Source organism: Vipera ursinii (genome assembly GCF_947247035.1).
Source record: "Vipera ursinii genome assembly, chromosome: 5".
In the NCBI taxonomy this organism is placed as follows: Eukaryota; Metazoa; Chordata; class Lepidosauria; order Squamata; family Viperidae; genus Vipera; species Vipera ursinii.
Window position 1 is genome coordinate 74,771,271 of NC_139518.1, and position 20,021 is coordinate 74,791,291.

General features: G+C 40.8%; 1 protein-coding gene across 1 annotated transcript; it reads left to right on the forward strand.

Annotated features, from left to right (window-relative positions):
* Window positions 1-3,644: 3,644 nt before the first annotated feature.
* Window positions 3,645-19,132, forward strand: LOC310640813 (putative lysosomal acid lipase/cholesteryl ester hydrolase; the record flags this gene model as incomplete). The annotated part of the gene is made up of 10 exons (XM_083363329.1): window positions 3,645-3,740; window positions 5,047-5,164; window positions 5,821-5,882; window positions 7,584-7,819; window positions 10,405-10,514; window positions 11,738-11,791; window positions 12,620-12,703; window positions 13,452-13,567; window positions 13,991-14,137; window positions 18,896-19,132. The coding sequence occupies 10 exons, from the start codon at window positions 3,645-3,647 to the stop codon at window positions 19,130-19,132; spliced, it is 1,260 nt and encodes a 419-aa protein (XP_083219455.1).
* Window positions 19,133-20,021: the final 889 nt, after the last annotated feature.

The following is a 20,021-nucleotide window of genomic DNA, read 5'->3' on the forward strand; positions in this document are numbered from 1 at the left end:
GCGCGCGCACCTCTCCCAAGCCGCCGCCGTCTGGAGACCTGCCGACGTTTGGGGAGGTTTGGGGAGGTGCGCGTGCACCTATGGTCGTTCGGAGAGGTGCGCGTGCACCTCTCAGAATGGGTAGCGGCGCCGCTTCTTGCGAAAGCTGCCGCGGCCCGTCTAAAAAGCGGGGCCGCTGCCCGTTTGCGCAGAGGTACGGAGACCTGCCGACGTTTGGGGAGGTTTGGGGAGGTGCGCGTGCACCTGCGGTCGTTCGGAGAGGTGCACGCGCACCTCTAGGAATGGGAAGCGGCGCCGCTCTTTGAGAAAGCTGCCGCGGCATGTTTGCAGGCTGCCGAAAGTGGCAGCTTTGCAGACGGGCCGTCGCCATCGCGCAACCGGGAACCGGTTCCATCACACATTTTAAAAAAGTCAACCATGCGCATCCGCGCATGCACAAGAAAAACCAGTTTTGCGCATGCGCAAAACTTTTTTTGCGCATGCGCATGCATGGACACACGCACACGGCTTCCACTTTTTTTTATGTGTGATGGAACCGGTTCCCAGTGGCTCTTTTCCTTTTTCAGGTTGCCGACCCCTGGCCTAAACTCTTATGAGCATTAAAAACCCATCCTCTGCTACCATGTCAGAAGATTAAATCAAACAAAACTCTATCAGAGGGTGTTGAACCGTGGTTCATTTGATGCATGATAAACAACAGGTAAAAGAAAGAAAACCCAAAGCATATATTCTACTATAAACTTTTTAATTACATAGAAACTTGTAAAAACACAGAAAGACTCATGACTACATGTCTATCTCACCAGAGAGCACAAAGAAAAAGAAAGTGCGCACACAGTAATAAATATAAAACCAAAAAAATACATGGCTGAACATGTGACACTCACCATGGTTACAATGATAAGATAACAATTCAAACTGCAAAAAACAGACTGCAACGAGCTTACTGACAAAAACTAAAAAAAAATGCAGTGACATGTCTGATCCAGTTTGGAAATTTAAAATGGGTCAGATAGGGCTAATGTTTCTTGCTGATACATCCCTGTTATGTAAAGATGCCTTTTGCATCTTCATTAGTTGCTTTGGATCTGAAATTTCTCATGAATACTACCATATACTCGGGACTTTTCTAGTGTTACAAGTACAACATGTCATCTGGTGAGGGCATGTTAAATCGTTTGCTTCCTGACTCTCAAGAGAGATGGGCTATTTTTTTAAATAAAAAAAGTTTTATCCCAGATTTCCCCCCCTCACATACAGTTTAAGGTGGCAAACAAATCAATACTCCTGCCTCCTCCTATTTTTCCCACAGCAACCCTGTGACATGAGTTGGGCTGAGACAGTATCTGACCCTGACCTTCGGTCCTTCCGCTGTGACCTGAAGATCTGGTTGTTCCAACAAGCGGGCCTAGACTGACTACGATTTTTAATTAGGCTTTTACTGGGTTAAATTGTTTTGTAATTTTATATTTATTGTTTAATTCTCTTTTAAATTTTGTACTCTTATGTTTTTAAATTTTTATTGTTGTGAGCCACCCTGAGTCCTCAGGGAGAAGGGCGGCATATAAATTTAATAAAATGAAATGAAATGAAATGACCCCAAATAACCCAAACACATTGAACAGCACAGCTGCTACAGACAATCTGTCAACATCCAGCTCAAGAGTCCAAATTAAACTCCAGGTTCATTCCATCTCTGAAAATCCCCTCAAAAAGACAAAAATTATGTTACAGACAAGAAAAGGGATAATATCATTCTTAACAAGATTAGAGGCTAAGGGACTTTTCAGAATGTTTAGGATAAAGAGAAGCCAAAAATACAATGAAAACAATTTCTTATGTATATAATTAGTAATAATTTTGCGCACATGTACACGCATGTGAACACATTTTTTGCAGCTCCCAGTTTTTCCTTTTGTGAGGCAACTGGTTCCGAGTGGCTCTTTCACTGTTTCAGGTTGCTGACCCCTGCCCTAGAGGCATCATCCAGGATTTCTTGCCCAAGCTGTTTCATGTTCACATCCTTTTCTTACCATAAATAATCCTCAGGCATAATGAAACATAACGAGCAGCCTCAGGCAATTGTGCAGCAGGTTTTATTTTCCTGGATTCTATCTTCTGTTTCCCTGAGTCAGCCAGTTTAAAATTTAAACAGATTTTACCTAAGGTTATTCAAAATGTCTTAGAAACATTGTTCAGCTTAGCTCTTACATCATCATTTACAATCACATAAAATGCTACATTCACCAACTTACTTGATGATGATGACTTGTAATTTACTATATTCTGTTAAACTTTATGCAGCACCTGTTCAGTACTCAAGGTCTCCTGGACAATAAACTAACAGGTAAGCATTAGACTTTCACAACTGAATTTAATTTTCTTACAATGACAGAACTAGTCAATAATTCCATCTGAGGATTATGGAGTTTGAGTCAACTAAAGGGCCAGATTTCAGAATGATCACTTTCCAATACTTCCAAACAACAGGACAGCAGAAACATCTCTCGCTGTTTTTCTATAATATAAATGTATGTGTGGATTGAAGTGTGTGATATGTTTTCCACATTCTCATGTACCAAAATGTTTGTAGTTATCAAAACCAAGGTCTTCTCTTTGCCTTTTTAAGATTTATTTTAATAATATTTCCTTTAATACCATTAAATTATGTGTGGACTGTAAAATATGGTTTTTTAAAGAATATATTGCTTTTATTATCATTATTATTTCTGTAGTGATAATGGTAGACCATCTGAAAAGCATAAATCTAGGAAATGCCAACTAATAAATGTTGCCAATTTTTTTTTAGTTGTGAAGACCATACAGCCAGCCTTTGGGAAATATATTCTAATATTTATCAAAAAATATTCCTGAAATTTTTCAGACATTAAAATTATAACCTTATAATTATAATCCGAGTTGCCAGCCCAAATGTTGGAGGTGTGGTTGTGAGGATGCAACGTATTATCATATATGGTGGACTTGTAAAAAAGTTAAAGCATTTTGGATTAAAATTTGGTGGAATATGCAAAAGATATTTAAGAAAAAGATAAGGTTCCCTCCGCAGTTGTTTTTGTTGGGTATTATTACAGACTTTACTGTTATAGATACTAAATTGATGTTGAATTTAATTACGGCAGCGAGACTTTTAGTAGCACAATATTGGAAGAAGGAGGAACTGCCTACTATAGAAGAGTGGACTTTGAGAGTTTCCAACTTGGCGGAAATGGCAAAGATTTCAGCATACCTGAAAGAACAATCGAAACAGAGATATATTGTGAAGTGGAGAAGATGGATTGAATATATTCAGAATAAATATGGGATTAAAAAGTTTCATTTAGCATTTGAATAAGTAGTGGTTTTGAACGATGTATTGTTAGTTATTTGTTAGTAATATAGTTATGTTTACGGAGAGTTAAAGTGCGATAGAATTTAATGTTTTATTTTTGTTGTTAGCATATTTTAGTTTAAGTTTGTAAGTTTATACCCTGTATTCAGCTCTGGGAAGTCGGGGAGGGGGGAGGGTAGGGTAGGGTAGGGTTGATGGGAGGTGGGGAGGGATGGAGTATATTTAAAATGTATTGTAAAACTATTCAATAAAAAATTTATAACCTTAAGACATAATTATTTTACTCACAGGTAGGATGTGGCTGTTTATAGTATTGACATGCTTAATCCAGCACACTGCAAATTCAGAAGACTCTTCCAATAGAAGACAGACTGAAGGATTCATGACAATCGTAAGTTGTTTACATGTAACAAGTATATCTTTTTGTGATTGTGTTCATTACTTCTGACCTTGGCATGCCAAGAGCATCTTAAGTCTTGACCTGAAGAAGGAAGAACCTCTGAAGTATCTAGGGTGATTCTGAATCATCTAGATCATGGTTGTCCCGAATGTGCTTTTTCCAAAAGGCAACTGGACTGTCTTGTTTTAAATGTTTCAAAGAAAAAACTAAAAAAAGTCTCATTGCCTTTTGGAAAATCATCTTGGATACAATCCATGAAGTAGAAATCCATTTGTTCTGAAGCGCTACCATTTATGATGATGTTATTTTATTATTTATTTATTTATTTATTTATTACATTTTTATACCGCCCTTCTCCCGAAGGACAGGGCAATAAATACAAACAGAATATAAAAGTTAAAAACGAATTAAATAAGTGCCCCAAGTTAAAACAATAAAACAGTAATTAAAATATATTAAAACCCCAACCCTAACCCATCAGACCAGGTCAGACTGGTCAAATAGATATGTTTTTAGATCGCGCTGGAAGGAGCGAAGGTCGGGGGCCGTCCGGAGCTCAACCGGCAAGCGGTTCCATAGGTCTGGCGCGCCCACAGAGAACGCTCTCCCCCTGGGGGCCACCAATCAACATTCTTTGACTGGAGGCACCCTGAGGAGGCCCTCTCTGTGGGAGCACACTGGACGGAGGGAACATGACGCCGGCCGCATATAATGCAACAGAGCCAGAATATGTTCCATTCCACTGCCCAATAGGGATGACAGTACATAATTACAAGGTGCAGACCTATCCTAGCAATACCTCATTGAGCAGAGCATTCATTCTATCATCATTCTCAGAACGATCATACAAATTTTAGCACCAAATCAACATTCAGCAAATCAACAAGATCTGCTACTATACCCACCAAATGCCAGCCAATTGTGCTATATTCTAATCAGCAGTGCTTTTTTTGTAAAAGAAAAAGGTGCCGGAACTCACACACGTCATACAACCCACTTTGCCTACCCTACAAGGTTCCATCCAAAAAAGGTGCCGGAACTCCGTTCTGAGAGTTCTATGAGAAAAAAAGCCCTGCTAATCAGTCTGTTTAAGTGTTTAACATACAGATCAGGCATAGTGTTTAACTGTTCTGCATTTATACTTTCTGCATGTTCCATCTGGATTAATTTTTCCAAGACTGCTAATTCACTGAACCCAAAGATAAAACCACCAAGATATATGGACCAGAAATCTACTCAACTTACTGAAAATAGCTGTGTACCTTAGATAGTGAGTAAGAATTTATTTTATTTACAGTCTAAAATCATCCAGTCCTGGGAGTGTCCCAGTGAAGAGTATCAAGTTCTGACTGATGATGGCTATTATCTTCAGTTAAACAGAATTCCTCATGGAAAACACTGTCCCCAACATAAAGGTAAGTCTGTAATGTAGCATTTCCACACTTGGATTGCATATATATTCAAGTGCTCATGAAAAACTCACTCTGCTTTCTGGGGTGTGAAGTACAAAGCTGCTTCTTGTTTTCAACTTTGACTGGAAAAGAGCTTCTTTTTAAGCCACAGATATTTGGCCTGAATATTATATTACCATTCTACAATGTGCAGGTGTTAGCAGTTATTATGATGGGTGGTTCATTCCAAGATTCTTTTGAACTTGTGGAACCAAAGTAATGATAGGTTTCTCTGTAGTCAGAGACCCCTTCTGGCTCCTATAGGTGGAGCATGTGTGGCTGGATTCAAGATATAATTAAGGTTTCTCTGAGAGTTATGCCGCTTGTCTTGTCATGAAAGAAACTTGGTGGTCTCTCTTTTAAAGGGAACATTCCTTATTCCAGCTGTTCTTGAGACTTTCACTTAATCTTACACTAATCTCCAACATTAGGAAAAGTTGTTAAGAAAATGTTCCCGTTACAGAGGATTCCAGGGAAGTGACTTATTTTCATTACTTTCAATCTTGGGCCAGAAATTGCATTGTTCATTCTAATGGAGATGGAAGTAATGCATTTCTCTGGTCCTGTTAGACTCCTTGGTAGCATTCAAGACAATTAACTATGGTATCTTCCTAAACTAGTGTCAAGGGCTGGAAGTAAGCATTACGTTATGGGTATTCATAAATCACTCCCACCTCAGTGGGTAGCTCCAACTGTTAATCATGAAGAGACAGCAGTCAAGCCTTGATTGCCCCAGTATGGAATATTGCAAGGCTTGACTTATAGTTAGTGAAACTTTGAATTGGTACTTGGAGGCTGCAGGAAGCTCAGATTAAATCTTACTGGCAATTAGAATTGTTACTTTACATTAACTTTGATCCTGGCAGTTGGTCTTGAATGGGATCAGGCTCATCCTGAAGAGCTGGTCCATGACTTGTGCATCTTCCTAGTTCTACAGTACTTCACACAATAATAATAAACCTTTATTGTCAAAGTACAACATGTGTACATTGAGATTAGCTGAGCCTCCCCCTGTGCTCTCTCCCCCCAACACACAGTGACAACAAACCCTCCATCCCACCACACTATGTGAACCAACTACACCACACACCGGCCTCCCAAGTCAATTCTGCATAAGATTATGTCCCATTTAAAAGCCTAACAGCCCACGGATAAAAGCTATTTTTCAGCCTGTTGGTACGGCTGGCTATATTCCTATATCTCCTACCGGATGGTAGGAGAGTAAAGAGATACTGTCCAGGGTGTGAGTCATCCCTGAGAATCTTCCTCACTCTTCCAAGGCAACGAGCCCTGGCGATGTCATCCAGTGGTGTCAGGGAACAGCCCACAATGTCTTGTGCTGTGCTCACTACCCTCTGCAATACTTTCCTATCCGCGGCTGTCAGACCAGCATACCAAACCACAATACCATACGAGAGGACGCTCTCTATGGTAGACCCGTAAAAGAGGGTCATTAGCTGTTGTTCTACCCTGTTCTTCCGCAAGATCCTAAGAAAGTGAAGCCTCTGTTGGGCCTTTCTAGCCACCTGGGTTGTGTTAACTTTCCAGGTCAGATCTTCACAGAGGTAGACTCCCAGAAATTTAAAGGAGGAAACTCTCTCTACACAGTCCTCCCTGATGTAAAGTGGGGCAGGTTCCTCCTTTTTTCTCCGGAAGTCTAACACCATCTCTTTCGTCTTGCCGATGTTTAGGTGCAAGTTGTTGTTACTACACCATATGGAAAGTTTTTGTACCTCCGCCCTATATGCTGTCTCATCCCCACCTGTAATAAGACACACCACAGTTGTATCATCTGCGAACTTGATTATCGCAGTGGATGGGTCAGATGATACACAATCATAAGTGTATAAAGAGTACAGGTAGGGGCTAAGCACACAGCCCTGTGGCGTGCCGGTGCAGAGCTTCAGGGGGGTGGACAAAGCAGACCCGACCCTCACTGTTTGTACCCGATCCCTAAGAAAGTCTTGAATCCAATCGCAGATAGCGGGGGAGAATTTCAAGTCAGTCAGCTTCTCGATGAGAATGTTCGGCAAAATGGTGTTGAAAGCCGAGCTGTAGTCAACAAAAAGCATCTGAAAGAAAAAGCAGATGTGAATCTTGGCCAAGAATATTCTCCCTGTAGCAGCTACCAGAGCGCTTACAGCACTACCTGGAGCAGGAAACCTTTGCAAAAGGAACTATGATCATCTGACAAACTAAATTCTATGGTGTACATTGAGTTGCCTCTGAGCACAGCTTGGAAACGGCAGCTGGTAGACAATGTGGTAGCCAGATTGCTGCTGTAAGATGACATTGATGATAAGATTGTTGCACAGGGTACCAGAATGATTTTGGCTACAGGAATGATTTTAGGGAATTACACAATTACACAACTAATTTATAGCTCTTATGTTATTATATATTTAATATGCTCAATTGTTATCAATTTTATTACTTTATATTGGTACAGGGTTTTCTGTCAGAAGGGAGATGTTGGATTGCAAATCTTCCTAGCAACAGGTTGGGATTTTTCCTAGCAGATGCTGGCTATGATGTCTGGATGATAAATAACAGAGGGACCACTTGGTGTAGAAGACACCAAGAATTTTCAGTTGACCAGCAAGAATTCTGGGAATTCAGGTAAATTCCAAGGAGAATTGATGAATGAAAATATTTGGTGAAAGTCCACCAATTTGTTAGGAAAGAAGCTTATAGGGGTATATGTAATGAATAAATATTTAATGAATAAATATTTACATATTATATACATGGATACAATAAAGATTCAAAAAGCAATGTCAGGTACTTTCTGCATTTGGGACAAAGACTCGAGATTCGGCGTTTCTCAGCCCGAGCTGATCTTGCGCTCCTTACAGTCTCCCTCTCTCGAGTCTTCATCCCAAATGCAGAAAGCAAGCTGAAACAAAGAGAGGGAGACTGTAAGGAGGGTGAGATCAGCGCGGGCGGAGAAACGCCGAATCTCGTGTCTTCGTTCCAAATGATTGCCTTCCGCAATGCAAGCAACTGGGATGGCTCAGCAGAGGGAATGGGCATTTCTCCGCACGCAGGAGAGGTTTGTTAGGGAGGCGGTGGTCCGGCGTTGTTTACCTCCTTCCTGTGTGTCTGTGTCAGACCTGTGGGGAACAGCTGGTAGAGGTGGCCGTCCGGCGTTCCCCCCTCCTGTGTGTGTCAGGCCCACAGAGAGATGCAAACACCAGACTGCCACCACCTCTACCAGCCGTTCCCCACAGGTCCGACACACACACACACACACACACACACAAACGAGAGGGGGAAAAATGCCGGACTGCTGCCTCCCTACCAGCCGTTCCCCGCGGGTCCAACACACACACACACACACACACACACACACACACACACACACACATACAAATGAGAGGGGGGAAATGCCAGACTGCCGCCTCCCTACCAGCCGTTCCCCGCAGGTCCGACACACACAGACACAGAGAGAGAGAGAGAGAGAAGGGGGAAAAGAAGGAGGGGATCTGGCAGCACCCGAGACTCCATATGCTGCTCAGAAACACCCTCTCACCGCCCTCCCTCCTGTGGCAGACAGTCTTCTGCTTGCCGCCCTCAATCAGAAGGGAGGGCCGTGGGAGGGCCGCATTTACACAGAGCAGGGAGGGCTGTTAGAGGGCCGTATTAAACCGCCCCCCGGGCCGCAAATGGCCCGCGGGCCGGACTTTGGACATGCCTGGATTACACTCATGTCCTAACCACCTCCAAATTGGACTATTGCATTGCTCTACATAGGACCATCCTTGGAGAATATCCGGAAACTTCAGCTAGTGCAGATTGCAGCAGTGAGGGCCATTATGTGCACTCCTAGAACAGAGCATGTTACACCTCTGCTCTGTAAGATGCATTGATCGCCAATTTGCTTCCAATTCAAGTGCTGGTTTTGATCTTTAAAGCCTCTCATGGCACTGGACTATGTTACCTCTGGGACTATCTCTCCCCAATTATATCGTCCTGCCTGATTAGATCAGGTAGAGTAGAGATGCTCTAGGCCACAGGTCTGCAACCCGCGGCTCCGGAGCCGCATGCAGCTCTTTCAGCCGTCTCTTGCGGCTCCCAGTCCTCTGCCATGTGCAGTTCAAAAAAAAAAAGTGGGACTAAAAATGTTCAACCAATCAATTCAAATATGCAGGATAGGTGCATATCTCGCCTTGGCTCCACTCTTCAGTCAAACCCTGTTCTGTGCATGCGCGCATGTACGCGCATGTGCACACATTTTTTGCGGCTCCCAGTTTTTCCTTTTGTGAGGGAACCGGTTCCGAGTGGCTCTTTCACTGTTTCAGGTTGCTGACCCCTGCTCTAGGCAATGGTGGGATTCAGCCAGTTTGAACCATTTCGGCAGAACCAGTAGCTAATTTTTTGTTGCCCAGGCCCAGAATGGACTTCCGGAAGCAGCACCCACACAGAGAAATGGTTGTTCACATATCTGAATCCCACCACTGGCTGTAGGTACCGCCAACTAGGGACCAAGAGACTTGTCTTCTCTGCCATGGCATCCACCTTATGAAACATGCTTTCCCCCAAAATTAGATTCATTCCATCGATTTTGTCATTTTGCAAGTTCTTCAAGACCTGGTTATGTTACCAGGCTTCGGCTCCCAGGGAACAAAAGACATGCTTTGATTCCTCCTTTCTTGAAGTGGCCATTCTTATGCTCTCTCTGCCCAGGGTTTGTATATTTGTTTTTATAATATTTATTTTAATATGGATTTTTATATTTTTATATCTTCTGTTTACTTGATTGTTATGCAACATCTGGAATCACTCTTGGTGAGATGGAAGTTTTACAAATTTGATTGATGATAATACAATACAACAAAACACAACATAATACAACACAACATAATACAACATATAACATAATATAACTTAACATAACAAAACAAAACATAACATAACAAACAACACAAATATTTCTGCAACCAGGGTCCAAATATACATCCCTAAAATTTCCAATTTTTAAAATAGCTCACCACAGCCATCACCCATACCATTTTTGTGAACAAATGTATTTGCAATTATTATTATTATTAAACTGGAAAAACTAGAGCATCTCTGTGTTGGTCTGAGGTATTGCTGAGACCTTGCTCAGTGGGTTTTGATGAGGTGCTTCAACCTAATGTCCAAGAATAGTAACATAGGCAAATAACTTACAGAGGTGTTTAGTATATATTTTTGTGTTACAGTTTTCATGAAACAGCAATTTATGATATACCAGCAACAATACACTTCATCCTACAGAAAACAAAACAAGACTCTTTATATTACATTGGCCATTCCCAAGGAGCAACAATGGGTAAATTAAGAATATAGTCTTGGCACTATTTTATTATAAAACTGTGTTTTTCTGTCTAGCATCAAAGCATCCAGCAGTTCATTTTCAACTGGAATGAACAAATGCAAGAAATTTTCTATGTAATTTTGTTTGCTTTTCTCCACATCAACTTACACCCAGCAGTTTGTGTCTCTGTTCCAAAATACTTTTCTGGTACTAAATAATGCTCTTCTCAAATAAATAAGAAGGTTTTCCTTTGTATCAAAAAAAAAAAGATAAGGGAGTGTCATATTGCTGTTAGCCCTGTCCCAGCTTGGGCATTTAGGAGTGAAAGACCTTGACTCTATATGTAGAGAAAAGTATACTTTTACTAAAGCCAACTGGTTACAGCATAAGCAAAGCCAGATCTGAATATCCTCAGGTAAACCCCGTGATTTTCCTCTCTCCCAGATCCTCCCCCCTTGGTCATCTGGTCAGTGTCCAATAGTATTCAGATGAGATGTTTGTAACAGTGCCAAGGTTTGGCATCTCTTTGGTGGGTGTTTGCATTCAATTCTGACACTTTTGTTCTTGGGTCTCCCATTGGCCCTTCTGGTTCCTGCCATCCCCTTCTCAGTGTTTCCCCCCCTTCCCTTTTTATAGCAGGCTGCCATCAATGTGAAACAAAATGTAAGCGGTGTGATGGCAAATTTATTTATATTTAGACTTCTTATTTGGAAGTTGAATACCCATTGTTGCATACAAGTATAGCCTGTTTGTAATAAATCTTGCTGGGGGTGACGTGCGCATCATCCTGGAGCTCCATTCTGGCCTTTCCTGAAGGCCTCTGCTGGAGAAATGGAGGCTAGGGGCGATGCGCACGAGCCGCACTGAGTGGCCGTAGAAGAAGTGGGCTGTCAGCAGCCACGTGAGGTTGGGCAGGTGTCAGGGCATGGAAGGCCTGGATGTGGGGTACTTGAAGTAAGCAGATGCAGGGCGCGTGGGGCAGCTCCACCCCACCCCACCCCACCCCACCCCCGCCCTATATTGATTTTTTACGTGTGCGCCTCACGCCACCTCGTGCAACCAGATGGTGGGATAGAGTGGGCAGGATCTTAACTAGGGGTTATTTTAGGGGTGGGGGTTATATTAGGTGCAGGCATAAAAATCAAGTTAGGGCTTATTTTCAGGATTGGTCTTATTTTGGGGGAAACACAATATATTGGTGCTTCCCTGAATCTTGCAATCTCTCCTTTTCTTATTAGGTGCTTTATTAGATAGGTATGGTTGGATTCCAGAACCTCTGGCCAAAGATTATGGTAAATGGGCAGATAATAGGAAAAGTGATAAAATAATTTTCTATGTTGCTCACATATAAATGTCATGAGATTATAAAATAGGTGCTCTCTAAGGATGTAGAATGGGTGGAATCTGAGCATATTCAGAAGTACTTCTTTTAGCTGATTGAAAATTCTTCTGTTTCTTCCCCTTATCAAGTAAGTCAGGTGGAAGCATTAAGGTAAAAGTGGGGAGTGAGGGAGATAAAAAGGAAGACATTCCTTAAGATTTCATATGGGAAGGGCATTAGAAGTTGTGTTTACTTGGAACTGAGGTACAATGATTTCTCCTTTTCATTAAAAAAATACCACCTACCTCAGGGCTACATTCTCTTCCAATAGTTCAGGGGTCTTCAAACTTGGCCCTTTTATGACTTGTGGACTTCAACTCCCAGAATTCCACAGCCAGTGTGCCTGGCTTAGGAATTCTGGGAGTTGAAGTCCACAAGTCACAAAAGGGCCAAATTTGAAAACCCCTGCAATAGTTCTTTAGCTAGTGTGTTGCATGATCATAGGGACATTCAAAGCAAGAGTATCAAGAAAAAAGGCTATATGAGAATATCCACCATTCACACATGGTCTGTCACCATCTCATTCATTTAGTAAATAAATAGTCTGGGAATTTATAAAGATGAGAAAAGTATAAAATGAGAAAAGTATAAAAAGGTTATTTTGGGGGTAATGGGAGAGAATTTCCCCAAAAGAGGGATAGGTTTCAGGGCAGCACTACTAAAAGTAAACAGAAGTTAAATCTACAGCAATCATGCAATTCTACAGTTTTAATCTTCCTTGCTTTTTTTTTGTTTCCAGGTTTCATTGCTTTTGAAATCCTGCCCTATCTCTCTGACAGAGTGAAGCTCTTTATAAGCCTCACACCTTCCTACAACCTGGAAGGTATGCCTGGGACAATGTCTAAACTTGGAAGAATTCCTGACAGTCTCAGAGAAGTGTGTATTTTACTTATTCAGATGCTCTATTTGTAGTCTGTTCGCCTCTAGCTCTAGGGGGGCTAACACGGGATTTTAATCCCCCAAACCCTGTATGTCATGGTGAAGGAGGAAGTTATGCAAAGACAAGTGGGAAACCGAGTTCTTCTCTGGAAAAATCCTATACATCTCTATGCATTATAATAAAACAAAACTATGTTTGTTTTTAGACTTTGGTGTGTGTATGTATGTATGTATGTATGTATGTACTTAATAAATAAGTAAGTAAATTTATAGGCTATCCATGTCATATATAGATAATCTTCAATTACCAAACATTCATTCAGTAACCATTCAAAGTTATAACACTGCAGAAAAAAACTTTACCGTGACAATTTACAACTTTCAGAGCGATCTTCAGTCAGGATTACAGTTAATATGAATTGTGCTGTGACTGACCTGTAATTTCTTTTTCTCCCCCCCCCCCCACTGGTAGAGCAGAGAGATTGGAAGGAAAGCAATTGCCACAGAATAAACTGTCTTCTCTTCTGTGCAAATATGTTTTTTCAGCTTACACAAGGCTACAGCAAAATAATGCAAATAGGATTGTATATTTTTTATCTTGTATGCTTTATTCAATTTATATATTCTACCCTGTGGCTCTGATTTGTAGGTTTTATTTAATAAGTTTTAATATGCTCTTCTGTGCATGAAAGATAATGCAATTGTGCCAGCAGCCTGGAGCTGGAAGCCATGGCCAAGCTACGCCAACATCTTCAATGCACCTGAGTATTCCAAAGGATGGGAAGATTGGAGAAAGGATTTTACAAAAGTACAGTGAAATGCTGACATAGTGCACCATGGTTCCCAGCCCTGGCCTGCTGGCATGATCTTTGTACTTTTAGCGTGTACAAGACAGTATGTAGATGCTTGAGGATTGCAAAGGGCAGGGAACTAGTTTGGAAGAAACAAAAGGTGAGAAACTGTCTCTTTCCAACCAGAAAAATATAGTCACAGTCATGCAATTTCCCAGTTAGCAACCACTTCATTTAGCGGCAGACTTCGTTAATTCTATACTGTGAATTTGTAAATGTATGTGAAAAAGAACTGGGGGACGGGAATCCAGCAGAGGGCTTCCAATGACATGTTTAGTGTGAGGAATATAAAATGGATGCAAACTTTATTTTAGATTAGGTTAAGCACAATTATGTAAGTGTGATTTAAAGCTCATTCATGGGTCATTTTTATTTTGCAGCAAATATGGGGCACTAAAGAATTTTCTCTTTCTGGTGAGAGAGAAAAAAACATCAAAATCTATGCATGCAGCTATCCACTGATTGACTACCTTTGCCTCCAAAACATTTTCCTTGCAGGAGGATATAATGAGAAAAACCTAAATGTAGTAAGTAAGCTCTATTTTTATTTATACTTTCTACAAACAAGATAGGTGTCAACCAAGCAGGCTAGAGCCGGTCAGGAAATCACAGTCTGCAAGAACTACATCTACACCTTAATAGCAGTGTTTCTCAACCTTTGCAGCTTTAACTTCAACTCCCACAATTCAAGGTTGAGAAACTGCTTTAGCAAAATCTTAGAGATTTGCCTGTGTTTTCTCTACTACCCTGAACCTCTTCCCCCCCCCCCGGCCCCCCACCAGCTGGGGCTACACAATCCCTTAATTTAGTCTTCTCTCTGCGAAAGCTCTGTGTTGCCAAAAACTCCTTCTGCTCCTTAAGGTGCATAGTCCATCACACTAATGAAAGATGGAGGGAAAACACAATTCTTGGAAACTTGTCCAGTGTCTGTAATAGCAATTTGTTTAAATGACCAGAAGAGAAATGTTGACATCACAAGCTAAAAACTACAGTGTTGGTTGAACGGAACAGTGAAGAAATATGCAGTGAAGATTAGGAGCCCGATTGATTTCCACAGTGGTAAAATATATTGCATTGAAACTTAACACTTTATTTACATGTAGAAGTGGGAGACTTCACAGGATATTCTCTAAGGGTAAAAAAAATTAATGGAGCTGTGCAAAGAAAAGATTCAGGGGTGTCAAACTGCTGATCCACAGGCCGGACACGTCATCTAGAAGCCATACCCACCCCACTGACAGCAATGGCAAAACCGTCCCGATATGTTGTGCAACATCACGTGACATTGTGAGTTTGACATGTCAGGATTAAGAGACTGGATTCAAACTAATCATTCCAGATCAAGGACCTGACCTGGATCTCTGCATCAAGCAAGATGGCCCAAATAGATTCAGAAATTCTATAACTTTTCTCCTATAGGCCTTTGCAACTTTCATCCCACATACTGAGAACACTGAGGGAAGTTGAATGCTGTAATTGATTCTCTCTAGCCCATCAGACTGATCATCTCATTAATAAGAATCTAAGAGACTGTTTTTCCTTAGGCATGAAAGCCTTCTGGGTGACTTTGGACCAGTCACTCTGTCTCAGCCCACACCACCTCATGAGGCAATTTTGCGGAAAATAGGAAATGGGATATAAAGCAAAATAATAGTAATGATGTCTTTGTGTATCATCATCATAAAATTTCTCTGGAAGATTTACTCAGCTTTAAGAGCTTTAGGCAACATGCATATATTTCCCACCCCCTCGCACTATTTCTCCCCCTAAATAATCCTGTGATAGTTTCATCTAAAAATTAGTAATTGGCCTAAAGCTAACCATTGAAATTCCTGCCTGATGCTGAACTTGATCTTGAGTAACCAGAGCCTACAGTCGGGGTGACAGGAGGAAGCTAAGGGAGCTGAGATGCTGCATGCAATTATACAATCCAAGTCCTACCCCTTTGTAACTATATGCCACATCATGTATTTAAAACACCAACACAGATACACAGTCACACCCTTCATTATGGCCCAGTTGGCTCCTCACTGCTAATGGCCAGTCTGCAGCACTGGGAATAGAAGGAACAGAAACATCATCATCAACCCACATTTATCTATGAACAGAGGGCAACTTGATCTAAGTCTCTACCAGCTGCCTAGTCCAGAATCTAAATGATTACATCACACATTTTTCTACAAATAACATTTTGTTTCATGATATTTTAATACAGATCAATTATAAAATGTTATTTGTGGTTGTGCTTGACCCTGTACAGCAGGGGTGTCAAACTCGCTGCATCACATGATGTGTCGTGACGTATCGTGAGTTTTTTCCCTTTGCCAGAGCTGCAGTGAGTGTGGCTTCCGCAGGACACATCCAGCCCACGGGCCAGCAGTTGTACAGTATGGCTAAAATGGATAAGGCACCAAGTTTGCAAACCGTCTCCAAGCCTCTAAAAAAAAAAAAATTTAAGCAAAGTTTGCAGATTCCTGGATATAGGAAGGTCCCCTGCACTGAACTGTCATCCTTATGAATATAATAGATTTACTGTAATTAATCTGTTCCTTCAGAAACAGTTTCTCAGTCTGATTCATCTCTATCTGTCCAAAGCTTGTTAGTTTGTTAGCTTATAAAAAGTTACTAAGTCTACACTAAGCTAGAGACAAGAACCAAAGTCAGTGTATAGGCCCTCAGGTGAGCACCAAGAACTCAGAGGTTGGTGCAGGAAAAATTACTGTGAACACTGTGAACATGGGGAGGCATTTTTAAAGGCACATAATACGAAATCATCTGCTATAATCATGCACTCAAAGAAGACGCTATGCATTCTAACAATTAAAATATACCAAAAGATGGAAATCCATATACTAGTATATGTGTCTCTATTATGTCTGAATTTATATACACTTTCCTGGATTATATCCACATTTCTTGTTTTTCCTAGATTTTTTTTAATTATTTCTTTTTATTGTACACTACCCAGAGTTAAAAGGGATGTGGTGGCTCAGTGGGTTAGGACGCTGAGCTTGTCGATCAGAAGATCGGCAGTTTGGCTGGTCGAATCCCTAGTGCCGCGTAGCAGAATGAGTGCCTGTTATTCGTCCCAGCTTCTGCTAACCTAGCAGTTCGAAAGCACATAAAAATACAAGTAGAAAAATAGGGACCACTACAGTGGGAAGGTAACAGCATTCCGTGCACCTTTGGCGTCTAGTCATGCTGGCCACATGACCACGGAGACGTCCTCGGACAAACGCTGGCTCTTCGGCTTTGAAACGGAGATGAGCACCGCCCCGTAGAGTTGGAAACAACTAGCACGCATGTGCAGGGGAACCTTTACCTTTACCTTACCCAGAGTTACATTTGTGAGATGGACACCAACGCTATGTAAAAACATATGGCTCCATCTTGTGATTTTGCAATAACCATAAATTTGTAAATTGTAGGAGGAACTATTTCCTGAAACCCTTATGTCACTATGCCTAGTACAAAGACCTGCAAACAAAAATAGGTCAGCTGTGGTAAAAGAAAGCAAAGCTGGTCACAACAGCAATAGGCATCTTCTGTTCAGTACCAGTGAATAATCTATCAGTACCAGTCTAAGGTATTTCTTATTTCCTAAGGATTTTGTTTTTGATTTAAGAGTTCACATTATATTTGGGTTAATGCCTTTTTTTACATGTATAATGTTTTAAGGTTTGTTCTTGCTGCCACTTACCTTATTTAGTAAAAAAAATAGAAACTAGTAAGTTTATTTCTTTCTATAAAGTTGCATAATATGAATAGTGTATATACTTCTGTACATTTGTCTTATTAAGGGTGGTATATAAATCTAAAATAAATAAATTTCAAAACTAATTTTTAAATTGTGAGTAATGTTTTTATTTGCTTTTTGATTCTAATTTCTGAGGAATTTAAATACTATGACTATGGTTATAAGAACATAGAAGTATACAACAAGGTAAAAAAAAGTATGATGGTCTTTCTAAAAATAATGTCTTGTCTTGAGCCTCACGGAGCACATTTGTAACTTTATGATGAAGCTTCAAGTAAGCAGTGTTAAGGAATTTGTTGTGCAGATGTCTCCTTGTGCTACCAAAGAGTTGCACAGACAAGGAAGGGTACTGAGAGCAGTAAGAGTCACACAGTAAACACAAGAGTACACTGAGTTGTAAAAGCAAAATGTAGTTTACTTTAAGGTGGTGTAAGAACAAAAATGCACAGTCAAAAATAAACAGTCCAGGTCATACACAATAGCGACAGTCCAAGAAGTAATCCAAAATACAAAGTCTTCTTATCGGTCCAGAGGTCAATACACAGTTCAGGTTTATTTTATTTTATTTTATTTTATTTTAATTCCATTTATATCCCGCCCTTCTCCAAAGACTCAGGGCGGCTTACAAGCTTAGCAGTAGCCTTCATTCTATGTATATGCCTGCTTGTTAGGGCTTTCACACACACCCCAAGCGGCATTATTACAAAGTCAGCTTATTGCCCCCAACAATCTGGGTCCTCATTTTACCTACCTCGGAAGGATGGAAGGCTGAGTCAACCTTGAGCCTGGTGGGACTCGAACCTGCACTAATTGCAGGCAGCTGGTGTTACTTAAGGAGGCATTAGCCCACTGCTCCACCAAGGCTCATGTAATAAGTATGTAATAAGTATGTTTCGAACATTATCAGTATAATACATCCATCTGAATAAACATCCATAAAATTGGGCTGTAAAGAAAGGCACTATAACAGTAACAGAGCAAAAACAGTAATAGTAGAGAGCAGTGAATTCAGAGAGAGAAAGAAGCTACGTTACTAGCTCCCTCTTATGGCCATGAGAACACTTACACACCCATTGGCCAATTAACATCTTAAAGACATAACATCATGGTTAATATATTTTCAACCCAACATTGTAGGCTAACACCATATGCCTAACAAGCAGAATCCAACTTCTCATTTGACCACTTCTGTTTAGGAGAAGCTGCCTCAGACCCTATGTTTGTTCTTCCTTCCTGTATCTCAAAGCCAGTAAAAACTTTCTTCTTCTTTTTCCTCCTGCCCTGGTTTGTACTTAAGAAGAGTTATAGAGTGTTCAAGTGGCAGAGACCTCTTGCCATCCTTTTCAGTGCCAAAAGTAAATTATCCATCCTAGTCTTGCTGTACTTGACAGATAATCCTGAGAGTTGCCTACACCATGGATTTAAGCATATGTCAAGGTGTCATGAATCTATTAGGCAACTTCTCTGCACACTGAGGGCGATTTCCAAATCACATTCTTTTTTCCCCCTCTCTTCTTTTCATCCACAGACAACACCTCCATTTTATAAAATAGAAGATGTTAGTGTGCCAGTAGCTGTGTGGAGTGGGGGAAATGATATTAATACAACCCCAAGGAATATTAAATCATTGCTTACTCAAATCGCTCCTTTAGTTTTCTATAAGGATATTTCTGACTGGCAACATTTTGATCCTGTCTTGGGTCTGGATGCTCCACAGTGCTTCTATCCCGATGTGCTTGAACTGATGCAGAAGTACAAGGATTAATGTCAGGATCGGGGGTCTCTTGGGAAAAAGAAACATAACATCTCAGCCACTTGTCTATTTCTTGAAATCTTACAATCCAGCTTTTTAAATTAAATAAGGTTATTAAGAAAACACAGTTATACATACCCTTTACATACTTTGCTTATTTTACAAAAATTCAGGAAAATCAATAATAGGGTAGGGTAGCTGATATTTTATCAGAGTTCTCAGTGTCCATATAGATAATTCTTCAACAATATATTTGAAGAGATTTTACTTTATACCTTATTTTTTTCTCATCAAATAATTTTTTTCCTGCTGTACTCAACATGGCTAAGACAAAACATTTATTGCAAGAAAGGACTTCCAGTCCTGCGCGCAGTGTAGTAGTTGAGGGGTTTGGGACTCTGAGCCTCCAGCTGAGTTTCTTCCTGTTTAGGGACCCTAAATGGCCCCAAACCACCCCGGAGAGGTGGCAATAGAGGAGGGAAGTCCTGAGGACCTTGGAGAGATGGCAATCAATCCAATCGGTCCAGGAGAAGCCTTCCAGAAACCAACAGGAGAAAGGCTAGACTAACTTCAGAGTCTAGCCCAAGCTGTGAGCAACCAAAGTCAAAAGCACTACTTTAAGCTGATCGTAAACAGCGTGCTTGAATCTGGGTAAGAACATTGATTTTCTCTATCCTACCTATCAACTTTCCTGAAGGGAAAAAAATCCCAAGAAGCAAAAAAAAAAAAATTCTGAAAGTGAGGAGGGTTTTTTTGCCCTACCCTTTTGCTAACAGAAGTGGCAAATTGAACCTTTTATGGAGGAATAAAATCTGAAAAATGAACCAGTGCTGACACCTACTGGTGGATGAGGATTATGACAGCTATTAAAATCTGAGAAAAAACTAATCTCTACTTGTGA